The sequence below is a fragment of the Musa acuminata genome, chromosome BXJ2-6 (genome assembly GCF_036884655.1).
Source record: "Musa acuminata AAA Group cultivar baxijiao chromosome BXJ2-6, Cavendish_Baxijiao_AAA, whole genome shotgun sequence".
NCBI lineage: Eukaryota > Viridiplantae > Streptophyta > Magnoliopsida > Zingiberales > Musaceae > Musa > Musa acuminata.
This window is the reverse complement of record NC_088343.1, coordinates 30,682,724-30,702,740: the sequence shown is the minus strand read 5'-3', so window position 1 is coordinate 30,702,740 and position 20,017 is coordinate 30,682,724. Positions and strand designations below refer to the sequence as shown.

Here is a 20,017-nt window from a genome sequence, read left to right as displayed (position 1 = left end):
CTCTATAAATAGGGATGTAACTGCTTCTTTTCGATCATCTATGAAAAATACTATTTTTATCTTTTGATAAACCCTAGGAGGCCGATCCCCTCGAAACGATCAAGGAGGGCCGATCCCCTCGAAGCAATCAAGGAGGCTGATCCCCTCGAAGTGATCATCCCTTTCTCTTCTTCTTTTTTTTACGATAAGACTTTAGGGTCTTATCAATATCTTAAAAGAACCACAAATCTAGGATTATGGTATCCAAAATTCGAGAATTTTGAGCTAATTGCTTATGCTGATGTGGATTTTGCTGGATGTAGACTAAATAGAAAAAGCACACCAGGAATATGTCAATTTTTGAGACATTCACTTATTTCTTGGTCATCCAAGAAATAAAACTTGGTTGCACTATCTACAACTGGAGCTGAATACATTGCAGCTAGTGCATATTATACACAAGTTGTGTGGATGAAAAACACTTTAGGACTATAAGATCTATCTTAAAAATATCCCCATAAAATATGATAATACAAATACAATATGTTTAACAAAAAATCTGATTCAACACTTTAGGACAAAACATATTGATATTAGATATCACTTTATACGAGATCATGTCACTAATCATGATGTAATCATAGAGTTTATTGATACCAAACATCAAATAGTTGATATTTTTACAAAATCTTTATGTGAAGAACAATTTAATTTTTTTAGAAGAGAATTATGAATGTTGATTTATCCGAATACATGAATTTGTTTTCGGACTTTCTTGATTCTTTTATTACTCACTTAAATTCGGTGCTGAAAATTTTATGATATGAATTTTACATGATGATAAGATTGTGTGCTTGAATAACATGTTTACTTTGATGTTGAAAATTTTGTGCCTTGATGCTAAAAGTTTCCATGATGATGAGTATGTTATACTTTCATGATTGTGTTTTGAGAAGTTTTAATCATAGATCAGATTCTCAATCCTTGAGCACTACAAAGCACTAATGTTTTTGCCTCATGTAAGTAGCGATAAAAAGCTATGACAAAACATTGTCCGAATGCATGATTTTGTTGTATTTTTCTTCCGAACTTAATGTATTTCTTGAATGGAGTTTTCATGAGTCTATGCCATATCAAATTTATTTCATATTCATGCTCTATCACTTAATGATTTTTGACTGATGGAATTAATTGATAAATGCATCTCTCATGGATTTATCATTTGTGAATTTTAATTGAGAAATAGATTTGATATAATGATTCTTTCACATGAATTTCTTCTTGATGAAGGAAGAATTTTTTGAGACGAACACTTGCAAAGATTTAATTTCATATTTATATCTTGATCCTTGTGAAAAATGAAGCATGATTTAATGAAAATCTCTTATCATTTTTAACTTCATTCAAAGTTGGTTCTCAATGGCTTTTCCTCCTTACTTTTCTCTTTCATGCAAATCTTTGATGATAAAGAAAAGAGAAGAAGTAATGAAAGATATCTATTTAATGTGAGAACTTTTGGATGATACTATATCATGCTTGAAATATGATTGATATGATTTTTTTATGACATAAATTTTTACCGCATGTGAATTTATTGTTGAATCATTGTCCTTTTTGTTAATGACAAAGGGAGAGAAATATATGGTAAATTAATGATAAATGTATATAATTTTACACTTAAAATGTTTGTATTATGATAAGATATCTAGAGCTTAATTTGAAATATTACAAATTGATATCTTGTCATAGAATGAATTGCTATGATTGATATACTTCATATTTGAAATATAAGACTTGAAAATGGATGTCATGACATCATTTTCAGAAAGTTACATCATGATAGGAATCATGATGGGTGTATTGATAAGTTTAAATAAACTTAACTTATCAATATGTCTCTTGAATTCAAGAATGACTTTTCTCAAGTATGACATCTAGATAGGGGGAGTTAAGGTTAACTCCATCATCAATTGATTGTCATCATAAAAAAGGAGGAGATTGTTGAATCTCGAATTTTGATGATTAAGTCAATTGTCATTTGTTGATCTAATCTATATGTTGAGAAAATTGTACAGGGTTAACTACGATGGCAGTAAGACATGCAGCATGTGTAATGCTGGAGTCAAGACCAAGATCATATTGGGAGTTCGTCGGAAGTCCGGACGTTGGTCAGAAGTTCTGCAGGAACCAGCCGAGAAGTCCATGAGATTGCCGAGAGTCCGCCGGAGCATCGCCGAGAGTTCATCGGATGTTCGCCAGAAGTATGCCGGAAGCTCGCCGGAAGAAGCGATTGACGCACCAGAACACAAATTCCAGTAATGATTTTTTAATTATCATAATTAGAGTGTAGATTAAGTTAGGATTGGGAGGTGATCCCACTAACTTAATCAGGGGCTAACTGAGCCCTTAACAAACCCAAATTGGGCCGAATGGAACAGCCCATTCGGTCCTTGAAATCCTGGCCGGCGGTGGCACCGCCTAGGAGACTCGGTCTCCCAGGATTTCTGGGCGGTGATATCGCCCCTGTCAGGCGATGGTACAGGCGGCAGTTATTGCTGCCAGCGGTGGTACCGCCAAAGCTCGGTCTTCGAGCGTTGTCAGGTAGTAGTACCGCCTAGTGCCCGATGACAGGTGGTAGTACTGCTCAATAATAGCGGTGGTACCGTCAGGACCCCGAAAATCCGGGAATGGACACTTTTAGGCTTCATTTTTGAACTCATTGGGGCCTATAAAAACCCCACCATTTCCTGCATGAAAGGGTAACGAAAACTTGACATTATTTTTAGTCTTTGAGGCCTTAAGGTGTTGTAAAAACTATAGTTCTCCTCCTTCTTTCTAAGTGTTGAGATCATTTAAGAGAGGAGTGAAACTTGTAAGGGTTGTTAAGCCCGGCAAAAGGAGAAAAGCTATAAAAGGGTGGTTGGCCTTCGCCTATTGAAGGAAGGCTTCTAGTGGATGCTGGTGACCTCGTTGGAGGAGGAAGCCGATAGTGGATGTAGGTCATGTTGACCGAACCACTCTAAAAACTCAGTTTGCATTTACTTTGAACAACTTTCCTTTATAGCAAACTGCCTCTTATCCTTACTGTGCCTTAACTATGTCTACTTACGTTTTGACATAAATATTTTCCGAGATCGGCTTTAATCATACGAAGACATTACAAAATCAATGCTTTTCATTTGTGCACTTTACTTTACTGCAAATCACTTAAGTCTTTTCTAACTCTTTCACGAAAGGTTTCAAGTTTAAAGTTCTTCCGAAAATGATTGAGTTGAAACCATCCTTATTGAATCGGCTTTAATCGAAATAAATTTATTAAAATCGTAAAAGCTTTTCGCTATACTAATTCACCCTCCTTTTAGTGCGCTCTTGAACCTAACAATCAATTGGATTCATATGAAAGAAATAAAAGGAATGATAATTCCTATATCAAAGTCTAACTAACGGAGTTTGTCTTTTCATAAGATGCTATTTGATTGGGAATTCTCAAAAATGTTTTTTTATCAAAATAAAATTCATTCATTGCTTAAGTTAACGAACATTAATTTTTTTTTTAAAAAAATATTAATCAAATAATGTATATGATGAGTTTAAATATAAGACTTATCACTTGTGCAATAATAATAATGTATCGTAAAACTGAGATCAGCAAAGATTTAAGTTAGTTCGTGCATTTCTTTTAAACTCCCTCCGTAAGTATCGGTGGTCATAAAGAGTTACGGGTCGCGCGGGAGGCGCTTTAGTTTTAATCATAGGGTGACATGGCAACCTGATGGGCAGTGGAACTTGTCGCGTTGACCGTTTGGGGTTGGAGTAGGATCCAGTCGTTGAGTGCAACGAGGATACAGTTGTCGAATTCTGATGGGTGGAAATATACACGTTCTTGGATTAGTTTTGCAATGGTCGATCCTTATTTGATGAGCTTTTTTTCTTGCTGTATCTCTCGTGAACACAAGCTTCAAAATTCATTGGATCCTACAAGCAACAAGCGTTGGTCGTAGGTTAATTCGAGGAGGGCTGCAGGCTGGTAGTCCTACGGATTCCAACGAGTCCTTTGCAGCCCTGTGTTTCGTGCTCTTCTTCCTTGCTATATCCCTCCCTCAAGAAACCAGCCAAGGCGAGCTTGGGATTGAGCCTCATGGTGCTGTGGAACTTGTTGCAGACAGACGTGTGACTCCATTGCCTCCTCTCTATTGTTGCTGATGGTGTTCGATTCATCTGCTCGTTGACCACTTCGCAGCACAGTCCACAGATCCATTTCCCGCAGAACGATGCTTTGATGCTGCAGATGTACGTGGGGGTGCAATCTTCATGGACTCCACAGCAGTCGCACTCTATTTTGATCGCCACCGTCACTTGTATCCATGTGGATATACATTTAGTTCCTTTGTTATCTCACCGATCACAGATGTCCATCAGTACATCACATCAACACGAACTGTAGACAAAACATGGAATTGCACGCACAGCAAGGCACATCGTATCAACACCCTTATCATCGGTGACCCATGAAACTGAGCAAAAAGCATATATGGTTTGTCGTTACATGGTAAACACGCAGAGAGAGAGAGAGAGAGATTTCATGTCAGTTTTAGCACATAATGGGCAGCAGTCTTCCTGCTGCTGTATCTTCATCAGAACGTTAAGAGGGGAGCGAGACATTCTTCCTTCCTCTCGCAAAACCATTTAAAAGAACAAGACGGTAAATGGTTGTTTATACCTGAGAAGGGAAGAGATCTTCTACTTCTCCATCCGAAAAGCTTTTGTATACTGCATGAATTCTTGAAGCGGTTAAACCGGCGTTCCTCTCCTGCCTGCATATATAGGCAGCTTTCGGCTGGAAAGTGCAGATGGCTTGGATTCAAAGGGGATGAAGCTCCAAGTTGCATGAGGATTGAGCTGGTCTAAGATCTTCCTGCTGTGACACATTGGCTTCAATGCTTTGGCATCAATATGCAGACTGTAACAGTTGATCTCAAGTGGGCACTACTGAAGCGCATGTGGAGTGTGACACATTAGCCAAAAACTTTGGAGACGATGGGAGTTTGTGATTCAGTTATCTTATTTGGTCCGTAAGGCAATTATGAGTTGCGTGATCAATTATGTGTAGGAAGATATAAGCGTGGAGTGAGTGGTACGTGTTCATGGAGGAAGAAAGGGATGGTCGTGAGTTGTGGTAATTGAAGACGAGGGGACCATGAACTCAAGAGACATTAGGCTATCGATGTTGAAGAGAGAGGAGAAAGGAGGAGGAAGAAGATAAGTTGGTGGAAGAGATCAACACAGTCACGGAGTTGGTGGAAGAGATGAAGACGAGAAAATGAGAACGGGGTGGTGGGAAGAAGAAGTTGGTGAAAGAGGCCGACTCACTTAAAGGAGGAGTCGCATCGGATAGGGGATAAAGATGTCCGTCCGAACTTTTATTCATGACGTTCCACGTGGCATACAATTCCGGATTTCGGCTTGTATTGGGCTTTCATTATGTCATGGTATCAAGGCCGTTCATCAACTAACGTTGAGACTCGAACTGATCAGTTCCTCTTCCGATCACACCCGTTCATTGAGGCAGGACGGACACTCTTTCTATCTACCCACAGAATTCACTCTTAAGTTTTATTGGGTGGTCAACATAGGGCCACTTTAAACACAATATTCTATTAAGGTACGAGAATGGGTTGATCGAAAACGGTAATCCTGCATTTTGAATCGATAACATGGGGAGATTTGAACTCGGCGAGTCGACTCGCACTTTACTACATTTGGACTCCACTCCGTTAAATCCCGCTCTCGCTTCACGAACCCTAAAAACCCTTTCGCCTCGGAATACGGAGGCCGGACGGATCGTCGCCGGAGATGCCAGGGCGGCCGTCGGATCCTGGCAGCGAAGCCGTCGTCCCATTCTCGCCGGAGTTCCGGGACCCCGTGGTCTATCCCGTCCACCACGGCGTCCGGCCCCCCCTCCTCCGCGTGTACGTCGCATGGTCCCGCGGCAGCCTCCTCCACGTGGCCTGCCTTCGCCAACCCTCTCCCGAACCGGAACCCGAAGACTCCGTCGACGAAGGGGAGGCCGGCGGGAAGGTGGTGGAAGTGAGGCTCAGAGCTGGCGAAGAGGGTATCAGCGAGGCCCAGAGGCGGAGGATCGCCTATGGATCCGTCCCTGCCTTTGCGCTGCTCCAGAGCAGGAAGAATTCGCTCATGGCGATGTCTAGGATGTCATCCTCTTTACTTCGCGGTGAATGGTGAGGTTTTCTCTGAAGAATTTGATTTGCATCACTCTAAAAATTCGCGTCTGATTATTTGAGCGAATTATTAGCAGGTTCTTGAATTCTATAAAGACATATTTTATATGCTCTTTACATTACATTTTTTCAATGGTAGATCTTCTTTTTTATGAAAATTGATCGTTTTAATCGTAATATTACTTTGAAATTTCATTTATCTTCCTTTTCCTTTTCATAATGGTTTGTAATGAATTTAATACATATGCCAATCTGAAGGTACACCAATTTTAGATTTAAAATATGAAAACATTTAAGCGACATAGACACTACAAGAAAATAAAAAGGTGGCAAATTTATGATGAAGACAAAAAGGAGAAAGGGAGGACTGCCTTAGACTCTTTTTCTGGGATGATATTTTTAAATCGTTTATTTTTTTACTTTTCTTATCCACACCTCTTTTATAGCTGAATGGTGCCACCTAATGGTTGGAATTTATACTATGATTCTTCAAGAGGCAATGAGGACTGTAAAAGTATCAGCTCATCATTTTTTTCTTTATTAGCATTTTGGCCACTTAACTTTAACTGACTCTAAATATAACTGTAATGTCAGCCTAACAATTCCTTGTATTAAGGTGGTCTCTTGATGCACAAGGTTCCCGCCAAACAATTCCCTGCATGTGGAACCTTTTTATATTGTAGCTGTTCCTTTATTAGTGCTATAATTAAAACTGAAGTCAAGACCAGTTAGACAAACAGAGAGTGTCTGAAAATTTCATGTCACGAGAAAAATAGTTGTTCTGAATTGCTGGTTGAGGTACCTAATATATGCTCCAAGATAATCTCATCAAGAAGATACACTTTGCAAATCTTGTCCGCTAATATTACATGCACAACTGTTTTGTATGAATAGATGATGGTTTGTTCCTCATAAAATCTAACACTGACTTCAGGTGGCAATATGTTTTGGAGTATAGTAAAAACATAAGTGAGCTTCTGGGAACTCGTCGGCTTTCTTCTAACATGGTGATTGAAGACCCAAGGATGGTTGTGCAGGTGATTCTCGTATTTCTAGTTTAATGCATTTCTCTGTTCATAACTTTTGTCAGAATTTGTCTACTTGGTTAACACCATATATTGGATTTTATCCCATTAAGTGTATCTGTTCCTACCGAGAGGATAATCTGGAACTCATTTGCTGCAGCCTTCTGAGGAACCCACCAGTTTGAAGGCTGCCTGGGAGCTGATGGAGATTTTTTATGTTGATAAACAATCATTAACATGGCTTCCAGAGCGTCTTGTGGATTGGTCAGAAGTAATATAAATACTCTTTCTTTTGCTACTCTTCTATTTCAAGGTGTGATTTTATCGTGACTACAGCTCTGTGTTCCTTGGCATGGCTTTTCCTAGGACTATGACAGCCTAGTGACCAGGACAGAGCTCACAATTCATTCAAAGCTTGTGAATATGCAAAAGAAACTTGCTAATATGAAGGTTTAGTTTCTTTTATGAACCTTTAAACAATACTATTTTTCTTGTGCCTTTTAAAGCTTTGCATTTCATGGATCCTTGATCTTACTTTCCTCTTGATCCAGTTTGTATCTATTAGCATAATTATTTTTTTATGGGGTATTTTCCTTTGTGAACATTACTTCTATGCTATTTAGTGTTTCTTTGGATATTGATATCATTTTTTGGTTTACTCTCACCATTATAATTTAACAAAATGATTCAGTGTGGTAACTTGTGGGACCAATACATATGATATGATATTGATACCAGCTATTATGCCATAACAAAATGTTATTACATTATTTTTTGAATTCTGTATTGTATTGCAGCATACTAATCTTGGTCCCAGTCAGACCAGACACCAGTATATGCTAGGCTTAGTGTACCATATAATTTAAAATCTTGCTGACCATTGCATTATTATCTTTGATCATTCATAATAACATAGAGTGAGATCTAAGGTAGCATAGATGATGATAAAGGCTGGGTGAATTTGGTTACATCATGCCTGTGGAATTGATGCTCTACCTTTTGACTTTCTTTCAATCATAGCCTTGTTTTGTCAATTATTCCTTAATTATGGCATCATATATTATCCTTAAACTCAGTTCTTTATTCACTTTGGTTTTTCTATCGAGTCTGAATTTGGTTTTAAAATTATTGTCCTAAGTTATATAATTTTTAATCATCTTTTGTGATGCTATTAATGTTATCATAACATGCACCCTTTTATTGTATGAAATGTTTTTGATTCTCACAGTAACAGTCGAGACCCTAATAACCCTCAATTGCTACAGTTAATATGAGGTTTTAAATTGATCTGTTCACACTGGCATTGAACACATGGATCATTTTATTTTGCATAGGTAGTTGAGGATGATCCTGACTATTGGGAAGGAATGTCATCAGCACTTGCAGTTGGTTGGCTTGACATCGTGGTAAGTTCCTAAAGTTCTGTTGAGGTAGTTTGCTGCTGTAGTAGGTGTCTTGTTAAGCAAAAACAAGGTCTTATAATTTCCTAATCAAGAAGAGAGTTGTCATCTTCCATCTTGCAGGTGAAATTGTTAAGATTCCATGGATCTTATCAGTTGGATCAACTTGACAATCGTGAGGTTGGTGTACATACGAGTAAACAGTTAATATTTTGAGTCCCTCCATGTGGATTTATCTTTTTCCAAATCATGCCAAATGCTTGTATTTTGTGGACTCTTCTAATTATCTGCATGAGTGGCCAACATCTGGATTTTTTGAGAAATAATCTGTCTTAGTTTGCCTTTTACCTTTTCATGTACAATATCTCTTATATAAAAAGGATGTTGACCATGAGATGGTCAATTGGCAACAAATTACACCATTAATTATCATTATGGATTCTGTTAGATCTTTCTACTGATTTTGAAGAAAAAACATAGCTATAGATATGGGTGATAAGAGATCAAGGCATGAAAAATAACTTTATCAATTTCTAAAACTGAGACTACCTAACATCTCAAGGGACTACTGTACTGTACATTCTATGGCATTATACAAGCTCTACACACTCTTTTCCTTGTTGAATTTCTGACAAGTAAATGTAATTTGAGATGATCATGTTGCCATGTGATGCTTGATAGTTTGATGAAAATGTATACTCAAAATTGCCCTCAGTTGTGGCATGGTAACTGTTTTGTTTGTTGTTGTAACTTCTTATGACTTGTGTAGACAGAAAATGGGTTAGTAGAGGCCGTTGCTGTTCTTGTCTCTACAATGCCACGTTTACGTCCTGATCCATCTTCTGGGAAATTAGGTCAATTTTGTAAAACTAGACCAGATTTTATCAAGGTATGACCATGGCATTTGTCCTAAAATTTTTATTATTGTAAGAGTTCATGACACGAAATCTGGTGACAGGCTTGGGAGAAATGGCGAGGCCACTTGAGTAAGCTAGAATGTTCTGCATTTTGGGTTCAGTGCAGCCATGACCAAACTCGTGAAGGCCTTCAGAAGTTGTTAAAGATCATGCTGGGAGACATTACCAATATTACTTCTGCAACTTGTCACTGGATGGAGCTTCTTGTTTCTCACTTGCTATACATTAGACAATTCATGGCGGTCAGTGTCTAGCTGCCTTTTCTGCATTGAAGATTTTTTATTTTGCTGGATTATTTCTTCCTTGTACTCATTTTAGTGGAGGCTGGTTGTCTTTGAGAATGGTCAATATTTTTGCTTGACAATCAATCTGGACATGGCATTTATAGAAATTTTCTTTCATCATTGTTTAATTACAATAAATACTAATGAGGTTCAGTACATTATTTATATTATTTCTGGCCCCTAGTTCACAAAATATTAATGATTTTATAGTTAATAGTTTTAATTTATGTCTTGAAGCCGGTAAATGTATACTGGATAGTGCTGTATCAAATTTGAAATTGAACTCTCATTAGGTGGTGACTGTGATTGTTGAATATGTGGAAAGGGTAAAGGTATGTGAGTCATCAGTTATATGATTGCATACCAAATTATATTCTAATTATTATTTTTAGGGTACTCGAATGTGTTAATGGTTTTTTTGTTAATCTGATGCTTACACTGAGCTAAAAGCTCTTCATGATGCCATTAGTAGTTAGCAGAAGGAATCATACTGTGACAAATTACACATCAGATAGGATAGTATGGTACATAATCAGTTGCTCAGCTATATAAGTACAATTTTATGTAATGAGTGGAAAATATTGATTTTCATGTAACCAGTGACTTTAACATTTGAAGTAGTGATTAAAAAAGCGCTAGGCGCCAATGTCCAAAAACGCCTGAGGCGTTAGGTGTTCGTCCGAGCGAAACGAGACTCTAAAATATAAAAATATATAATATAATTAATAAATATAATTATTTAAATAAAAATATGATATTAAATTAAGAAAATCTTGTAAAATTACAATATCACATTAACAAAAATTCTAAAAATTCAAAACAATAACAATAATTTCAAATAAATAAAAATTAACAGTATTAAAATCAAAAATAATATATTATTAATCTAATAAATAAAAATATTGTTACGAGTATACAGTTAGTAGTATACTGTTAATATACTGTTAACAGTATACAAAGTGAGAAGAGTGTGAGTAAGAGGAAGATCGAGGCTGCTGACTGAGAGCAACGGCAGTGGGAGCGGGAGCGACGACAATGGCAGTGGCAGCGGTAGCAGCAAGCAGAGGGAGTGGGGAGCAACGACAGTGGCAGTGGTACCAGCGAGCAATGAGCAGTGGCAGCGGTAGCAGCAAGCAGAGGGAGCGGGGAGCAACGACAGTGGCAGCGGTACCAGCGAGCAACGAGCAGTGGCAGCGAGAGCGGCGAGCGACGATAGTAGCAGCGAGAGCGGCGAGCGACGATAGTAGCAGCGACAGTGGTAGCAACGAGCAGTAGTAACGGGAGCAGGAGCAGTGAGCGATGACAGTGGCAGTGACAGCGGTAGCAGCAAGCAGCGGGAGCCGGAGCAGGAGCGGCGAGCGACGACAGTGGTAGTGGGAGTGGGAGCGGCGAGCAGCGACATTGGCAACTGTAGCAGTAGAAGTGAGCAGCGGGAGCGGCGACAATGGCAGCGAGAGCGGCAGCGGCGAGCAAGGCTAGGGTTGGGAAGTCGCGAGAGGAAGGTTGATATCGGTGCTTTAGTTGGTTCAATTGAACCAACTAAAGCACTAGAGACCGAACCAAACCTAAAACGTTGGTTCGGTTGCTTGGTTTAACCTTAGCGGTCTCTCGAAGAGCCCGACGCCTAGGCTCGGGCGAGCGCCTCTTTGAAGCGTGCCGCCTGGAAATGAAGCGAGGCGCTCGGGCCTCGCCTCGCCTTGCCTGAGCGCCTATTGAAATCACTGATTTGAAGCACAAGTTTGGCTCATCTGCTAACTCATAGAGATTCTAAAAGATGAACTAAAGTCTTGTATAGATAATCAAAATGAGGTTTATTTGTGGTGTAGTATCCATCTTACAATCATGACAATCAAAATATAGATTATGTATTTGTGCTTATTTCAGATTTATATATGTAGCACATGTCTGATTGAGTGTGCTTGTTATCTTTTTGTATGATAATTTATTTTCTAGTATTTGTGGTTCTTTTATGGTGTTTCATGCCTACTGATTTTGTTTGTTGTTGGTTTGAATTTGTTAACATGTGTCAGGGTTTAGAAGGGCTTAACAACTTGGCTCATAAATGTAGGCAGTTGAAGCCAACTGTTCATTATAATGGGCTAATGAGTCTTCTAATTGGTATTCTTGAAGAAAGCCCTGAGGCAAGGCTAAGTTATTGAAGTTCCTCTTTTATTATATAAGATCAATTGCTTATAAGTTTTTCTTATAAATTTTGACTTTATAGGTTGTATTAGCAGAATGCTCAAAGACATTTGGTCCGTGGTAAGCTGTAAATTTTTATAGATACTAAATACTTCTTCATATTGTTTTTTCAGTTGTGGCTTGACAATTACGTTCCTGATGTAGCATCCTTATTGCTGTAAATGAAGTTTGTTTCTCTTAATAGGATGTCTTTGCAGTTGTGGCTTGATAATGACATCCCTGATGTAGCATCCTTATCGCTGTAAATGAAGCTTGTTTCTTTTAATAGGATGGTTGCCCATGGAATAGAGTTGTTGACAGCTGGCAGCGATCATGCTGACGTTCTGTTGCACGAAGAGAGATATAACTTGGGAGGTATCAGCATAGAGGAACTCCACTGGCTTGTATATGCTCAAATTCTTTCTTCACATCCTTTGACTTGTCAAGTAAGTTCTGATCATCTCACAATGAATCCAATCAAAGAGGTTGCATGGTTTACTAGAACAGTGTGACAAACTTTAAGTGGTCATGCCATGAGAATAGCACTAATAGCTAGAGCAGTGTTTTAAGGAGAAATGGGGTCAATGCAATTTTAAACTTTAGATTGTTGTCCTTTATCAAGTTAACATTGCTCCACTTTCAGGCGGTATGTTAAAGGATCTTGGATACATTGTATTTTACTGCATTTGTCGTGAACCATAATAACTTTAGTTGGACAAAAGAAACCATGCTCAAGATTTACTTATACAACTTATAACTAAGAGCTGGAGGTTGAAAAAGAAAAACTGCAATGCTGCCCTTAGGTTGCCTTGTGTTTATTTTCTTCTTGGTTTTTTAAAGGGCAGGTCTAAGTCAACTTTTGAGGTGTAATTAGGTTTTTGTGGTTAGCCAATTTACTCTATATATTTATTTCATGCTAAATTCTTTAATATTTTTATCTTTAGTATGTGTATGTGATTTACATGTTACAAGCTAATTTATTTACATAATCAACGTTTCCTTCTTCCACCATCCCTGTTGTTATTTTTGCAGTCACTTCTTGCTTGTAATTAAATATACAACTTCATGCATTGTGTTAATTTGTTGTCAGATTGCACCAACGTATCTGGCATCATGCCCGAAGCAAGGGATAGGTTTGTTAGAGATTTTACTGTATAAGCAGCCTATTCAGCATCATCAAGTCATTCTAAAGGTTAATATTGTTTTCATTTGATTTGAAAATGTTGTCTAATTTATTTTCAGTTTTTATCTCATGTATTTTATACTTTGACCAGAATCTTGAGATTTGTCGCTTATATGAACTTGATAACATCAGTGTGAATGTTTTGAAGGTACTCCTGGCCTTAATTTCTTATCTGTTCATGCTGTTAAAAAAAGTGATAAAATATCCTATAATCAATTTCTTTCATGTTTGGAAGACTGCTGGTATGTACAACTGGAAGCATGGTAGGAGAGGATTTGGAATTTACTGGCTTCAACTAGCTCGTGATGAAGTACGGCTCAACAGAATTGCTCAACAACTTTTTAAATGTATAGGGAAATCGTTGTCTGATGACAGCTTCAAGGTGTTATTTTGCTTTCCTTGATCCATTAGCCTTCCTCGAAATTTGAATTTAATGTGGAAATTAAGTGTGGTAACTGATGTGACTTTTTAAACTGCTCACAGCAATGGGAGGGATTACTTGAACTGCTTGGTACACAAGTAGGGAGTTCAGGAGGCCTGGAGTTTCTTCATAAGTACTATTGTGAACCTTTACGCTATCATCATGTTATCTTAACCTAGCTTTTGATAGCTTATAATATATATATGTTGTGGAACAATTTCATTTTTTCTTAACAAAGGCTTCCATTCCATTAAACAGATATCGAGACTTTAAGAGAACCCTTAAGCAGGTGGAAGATGGAAGAGCTTCTAATGCTGCTCGACAAGCTGCAGAATCACTCATACAGGTACTTTATCTTTATTCTTCTCTATATCAAATATGACTTCATGATTCATTTGATTTTTGTTTTTTGCATCTGAGCTCAAGTTATCAGCTTTTGACAACTGTTTTATCTAGATCATGGTGGAATTGATTCCCACTCTGATCTGTTTTTGTCACATTATTATGTGCATTTCATAGAAACAACAAATATGGTTGTAGGGGTTAGGGATACATTTATCCTCCCATGACCCAGCCTTGTCAAGAATCTTGTGCACTAGGTCATTGTTTTTCTGAATAGGGGGGAGCCTTGGTATCTTGATAAGGTCTCTCCTTTTATAATTACGAATTTGGGGAAAATGATTCTTTGGTTTAGCTCAATAAAGTTATTTAAATTTCGTAATTGATGTGGGACGCTAATGGGCTCCTTTGTGCACACCCTAAGATGGCGACACGTGGATGACTTTACAATGTGGTTAAAATTGCGAAAGTGATATGGAGAAGGGTATAGAAGAGAAGGCTAAGATTAGGATTTCTGGAAGTTGAGGTTAGGAATCATGTCACAAAAGAGCTGAAGTATCATGTGGAATATGAAATGAAGCTTTATCCCTGTTTATAGACTCAAGGTGATGTCTAGATTTCAACTTGCTTGCTTTGAAATCCAGGTTGTTGGGCACTTGTCACTCTTTGATTGAGGGCCTTAGCTTAGAAGATTCTGAAAGATTTTCTTGATCCCAGAAAAAGGGGCAATCTCTGCCTTGTAAGATGAATAATCACCTTGGTAGGAAGCTTAACAGCCTCTGTCATATGGTTGTCTTTACAGCTGGCAGTTTAGACACCTCTGTCACACCACGTCTACTATGAGAGGACAGAGTTGACAAACAACATTGTACTTTGACATGTCAGCACCTCATCAGGGTACGATGGGAGACAACTGATGTGGGAGTCAAATGCAGACCCCATGAAACTCATCAAAGAAAATACAACATATGGGCAGTTTGACATGCCAGAAATACTTTGTTGGAACTTTATGTCAAATTCTGCTGTACCTTAGCCTACGTGGTGCAAGTTACCTGCCATGCCATTTACTTTGACATGTCAGCGCCTCATCAGAGTATGATGGGAGACAACCGATATGGGAGTCAATGCAGATACCATGAAACTCATCAAAGAGAATACAACATATGGGCAGTTTGACATGCCAGAAATACTTTGTTAGAACTTTTTGTCAAATTCTGCTGTACCTTAGTCCACTTGGTGCAAGTTACCTGCCATGCCATTTACAAATTTTAACATAATAAATGATGGATTGTCCATTTTAATGGCCTATATACAGACAATTTCCCAAATCGACCAAGTTGGTTAGTGCATCTGTATTATAAAAGAGATCGTCTTCCATCTCTATATCTTTGGTTTTAAAATTGGGCTATCTAATTCTTACTTCAGATTATTTTTCACATTAATGTGTGCTCTATATTAAGCACACTAGTCACATTCCTGATGCGCTTGTGCTTTGCAGGGTTCATCATGGAGTGTATTTCCTTTCTTTCAAATTTCCTTGGATGAAACCTCATTGGCCTGAATTTCCTTGGTTTAGACCACCTTGACTTGGTGTCCACTTGGATAAAGTCACCATGGCATTCTCCTGAGCTGTGACATTTCACTTAACACCAGTGAAAGAGCCAGATTGGCTCTTGTTTTTCAGCTCAGTGAGAGAACCAAAATTAATATCACCGATCTTTAACATTAAATCTCTATGGCTATTCGATGGTTATTTAAGTTTCTATTTTTGTCTTGTCTGATATAGAAAAACTAATATTGCCATAACAACTGCATCTGCAGTCTGTGAGGGCTCTTTTAAATCACGATCTAGGTCACAATCCAATTTTATGATTCTATATACCCAGGATTATCCAAATCAATTCGTCTGGTATGACAGTTAAAGTGCAAAATTAATGGTCTGGATTTTGGTCTGGGGAAAGAAAGAACAAACCAAAAACATGGGTTTTGTTTTTGTACATTTAGATAACTTTGATATGTTTTTCTTCTGACACTAATATCCGATGGTTCACATGGCAAATTTGGATTCACTTGCTCGCAGCTGATGAGAAGTCCATCCACTCCACAACAATTCTGGCTTCCTCTTTTGCATGATTCAGTAAGTCCATAAATCTGCTAACTTAATGACTGCCATATTTTTGAGAAATCTGCCTCCTTTTGCTTTTGACACATCAAGTAAATATGAGTATACAGAACCAATATATATTATTTAAATGTCAATTACAGTACCTGGAGAAAAACTAAATGTTCTTTGTTACCAAGATTTCTCAAGAGAGTTGACATATTGGTAGCGTAAGCTAATAAGCATTGCAATGTAAGATCAAGTAGTGTTATCATGCAACCTTCAAAGGTGGAATGGAAGATAAATTAGTGTTAATATCATCATGAAACAGCCTACGATGATAGAATGATTCAATCCCAAACTAACTGAATAATGATTGCTTGGGATAATGATTGACTTGTGCGTGTACTGTAAAGGCAAGACTGATGGTCTGATTTTGTTTTCTGCTGGAGTACAGGTGAAGTTGCTAAATTGGAAGGCTCACCCACTGTTGAGTGTCTCGGAAACAAACCTGTTGCTGAATAAGCTACAAGATTTATCCATGGGAAAGCTGCGTCCAGATTTCGTCGCTGCTGACCTGCCGCCCAGTGCCCTGAGTTCCATCAGACTAGCCCTCGCCACCAATCTTGGGCGTGCTATTCTCGAAGAATGCTGATACTCAGTGAGCCATCCTCATGCCTCTGTATCCTAATTTAATTGATGTGCAAGTTCCCTTCATGTTTGAAGGAATCATGCAGAAGTGTTAGCATCCGAACTGTACCATTTAGTTTGAACCAGGTGCACTGTGTATTAAGTGGAAGAAAGATTCTTCTAAAGGTTTTGTAAGCAGGGTTTTCTTTTACGCTTCCTAATCCATATATGTTATTGGGGGTGATTGCGGTTCCAGAACCTGGCAGCTTCGGTTTTGATTTCTTGAAACCAGGAACCAGAATCAAATCGCCCAGGTTCTTGTTCTGATTGGAATCGATACTTTTTGTTATTTTTTGAAAATAATTTATAGTATAAATAATCGTAATTTTATTTTTAAATTATAAAATGATCAAAATATTCTTGAATATAGTTGTTTGTATGATTGTTGGGAGGGATAAATTGGTTATTTGTCCCTTCATCGATCATTGGGCCAGGTGTGAATTGTTGGGTTTGATCGTTTTGAGTTAAAACAATCGATCAACATTTTAGTTGATTGTGGTTTTTTTAAAAATTGTTGAATTGATGATTTCGATTCTTGAATAGTTAGTTAATGTCATGATTTTGACTTTTAAAAAGTCCAAATCGGAACCGAATCATTACTTAGTCAAAGAATTACTCAATTTAGTGCATAGATGAAGGGGTGATTGTTTTGAAAAAAGTGTTTTTTTTTTAATCTTTTCCAAAAGATGTCCTTTGTTAACAGTCTTTTCTTTTTCTTTTTCTTCTCAAATGGTATACTTATTTTGCATAATATCGAAAATATCTTTCACTAGACTCAATATGTTTGTTTTCCGCTAGTTTTGGTCCAAATAAATGTTACACTGTTTTGGTATATTACAATCTTTTGATCATAATAAAAATATTATAAAACTTACTTCAAAATTATAAATTATAAAACTAGTTTCATAATCTGAATCAAACTAACTTAAAACTTAAAAAAATATAGTATTGCAATGAAACATGATATCATTTATTATATTTTTTAATAATTTTACGGTATCTTTAGCAACTCAATAAAACACGGTAAGTGAATCAAATAAAATCAAAACATATAAAAAATCATTTGATATAACATAGTAGTATTCAAATATGTGATTATAATAGTTTAAGAATAAAATTATTTAAATAAGAATAAAAAAATTGTGTTGTCAAATAAAGACTTGTACAGAAGAAAATTAGTTAGTTTGACAAACAAACGCACGAGTAAACTATCATTTATTTTCTTGTATGACCGAATAAAACGCTTTCTTGGTATGATAACAATAAACTCCTTTCGGCATCTGCATATACTTCTTGGTGGATGCTTTGGTTGAGACTGCCAAGGCTGACGTGGTCTCCCGCCAAGCTAATGTGTGCGACTACGAGGCCAACTCATCTAGTCACCGAGAGGCGGCATCAGCCCTGATACTTCCCAGGGTTGACTCGATCCCACAACTCCCCTCTTCCGTTTCGCATAGTGGGCGATACCTCAATCATATCACCTCTCACGTCTCAATTCCTCCTAAGCATCCAAGTCTCCGAACTCATCCTCGATCCCGTGCTGGAGCTCCCGTTGTGTCCGGCCGTCCACCAACTCCTCATCCCCCATCTTCCTCAGCAGCTCCATCGCTTCCCCCACCCTCCCCTGCCGGCAAATCTCCTCCAGCAGCGTCCTGCAGGTGATCAGGTCGGGCGCCCTCCCCACCCGCGCCACCCCCCACATCATCTCCTCCCCGTCCCGTGTCTCCCCCGCCAACGCCAGCGCGCAGACGAGCGAGTTGCACGCTCGCCTGCTCGGCACCATCCCCTTCCCCCGCATTTCCACGAACAGCTCCCGCGCGTTCCGCGTCCTCCCCTGCGCGCACAGCCCGTGCACCAGGAGGCTGTACGTGTGCTCGTCGGGCTCGCACCCGTGCACCGGCCCCATCTGGTGGAACACCCGGAGGGCGTCGTTGAGGTGCAGCGACTGGGCGTAGCCCTTGACAATGGCATTGAGGGCGAGGCGGTCGGGCGCGATGCCGGCGTCGACCATCTGGCGGAAGAGTAGGCGGACGGTGCCCATGTGGACGTGGTGGATGTAGGAGCTGGCGTCGTCGTGGCCGAGCATGGCGGCGAAGAGGAGGTTGTAGGTGGCGGCGGTGGGGTGGGCAGCGGGGTCCGGGGAGGCGCGCATGCGGGTGTAGACGTGGACGGCCTTGGGGAGCATGCGGGCCTCGGCGTAGAAGTAGAGGAGGGTGTTGAGGTGGGGTTCGGCGGGGGGGAGAGAAAAGGGAAGGGCGAGGACCAGGGAGGCGACGGCGTCCATGTCGCGGTAGAGGCGGGCGGCGCCGAGACGCTTCACGGCGGCGAGGAAGGGGGAGTGGTCGGCGGTGAGGCGGCGGCGGTGGCGGTCCATGGCCCAGGAGAAGAGGTGGGGGCACAGGCGGGGGTCAGGGAGGCAGGCGAGGGCATCGGCGAGGTCGGGAGCTGAGAAGCGAGGGGGCAGCCGGGAGACGGCGAGGTCGAGCAGGGACTGGTCCACGGGCGGCGGCTTCGTCCGCCTCCTGCGGCGCCTCCGAGCATCGCCGGCCGTGGAAAAGGTGGATGAGGTGCACGCAAACCCTGGATATCGGAGCGCTAGGGCGAGGCTTTCGCCATGGTTGGAGAAATTGGAGGCGGTGGTGGTGCCGGGACTGATGATAGTGGTCGGGCAGCGGAGACGCCGAATGCGATGGAGGATGAGAAGCCGGAGCATCGTCATCGAGGCGGGTCGAAACCGGCGGCGATCAGCGGACCGGCATAGATTTGGGTACCAGATCGATAGATGTAAAGCAGCCCTGAGGAGGTCAGGAAGTGATTATACGGGGTCCAATAGCGGCCGGATCTTTTTTGGGCCGGATGGGATCGACTCAGAGAAGTGACTATACGAGGTACAATATGGTCCGGATTCTTAATTGGTCTTCAGTCACTATACCGGAAGCCTATTTGGGCCGAACGGGATCGGCCCATATTGAAGGGGATCGGGATAACGTCACTCTTATTTGAGGTCTCAATGAACGAGCAAAGAAGGTTATAAAATATTAATGGATTGCATTGAGATCTAATTTTAAGCCCATCTAATGAGTTGCACAAAATTTTCTTTTTCGCATACTTAAATAAAATGTTAAAGCTTGTAAATATATTGAGCATTTTGTAGTAATTTATATTTTTATGAGAGAGGATGTTAAAAGTGTCTCGTGGACGAGAAGGTAAGTCTAATATATGGGAATGAATTTAACTCATATACAAACATGACATAGA

The 20,017-nt window shown here is 39.6% G+C and overlaps 2 protein-coding genes across 4 annotated transcripts; one reads left to right on the top strand and one right to left on the bottom strand.

Annotated features, from left to right (window-relative positions):
* The first annotated feature begins 5,737 nt into the window (after nt 1-5,737).
* LOC135615243 (nuclear pore complex protein NUP85-like) lies at nt 5,738-16,910 on the top strand. 3 transcript variants are annotated; one of them, XM_065113480.1, is made up of 18 exons: nt 5,738-6,218; nt 7,153-7,255; nt 7,404-7,514; nt 7,610-7,693; nt 8,578-8,649; nt 8,767-8,823; nt 9,413-9,532; nt 9,602-9,802; nt 11,875-11,985; nt 12,069-12,106; nt 12,315-12,471; nt 13,116-13,217; nt 13,300-13,356; nt 13,444-13,590; nt 13,692-13,762; nt 13,888-13,975; nt 16,049-16,105; nt 16,527-16,910. In XM_065113480.1, exons 1-18 carry the CDS (start codon nt 5,833-5,835, stop codon nt 16,722-16,724), a joined length of 2,160 nt encoding a protein of 719 aa, XP_064969552.1. In that variant the 5' UTR covers nt 5,738-5,832; the 3' UTR covers nt 16,725-16,910. The 3 variants fall into 3 exon arrangements, with proteins under 3 accessions (XP_064969552.1, XP_064969554.1, XP_064969553.1); XM_065113482.1 differs by lacking the exon at nt 7,610-7,693; XM_065113481.1 differs by lacking the exon at nt 16,049-16,105.
* Nucleotides 16,911-17,957: 1,047 nt separating this feature from the next.
* Nucleotides 17,958-19,531, bottom strand: LOC135615242 (pentatricopeptide repeat-containing protein At2g27800, mitochondrial-like). Its single transcript, XM_065113479.1, has one exon. It carries the CDS (start codon nt 19,476-19,478, stop codon nt 18,261-18,263), a length of 1,218 nt encoding a protein of 405 aa, XP_064969551.1. The 5' UTR covers nt 19,479-19,531; the 3' UTR covers nt 17,958-18,260.
* Between the last annotated feature and the right edge of the window lie 486 nt (nt 19,532-20,017).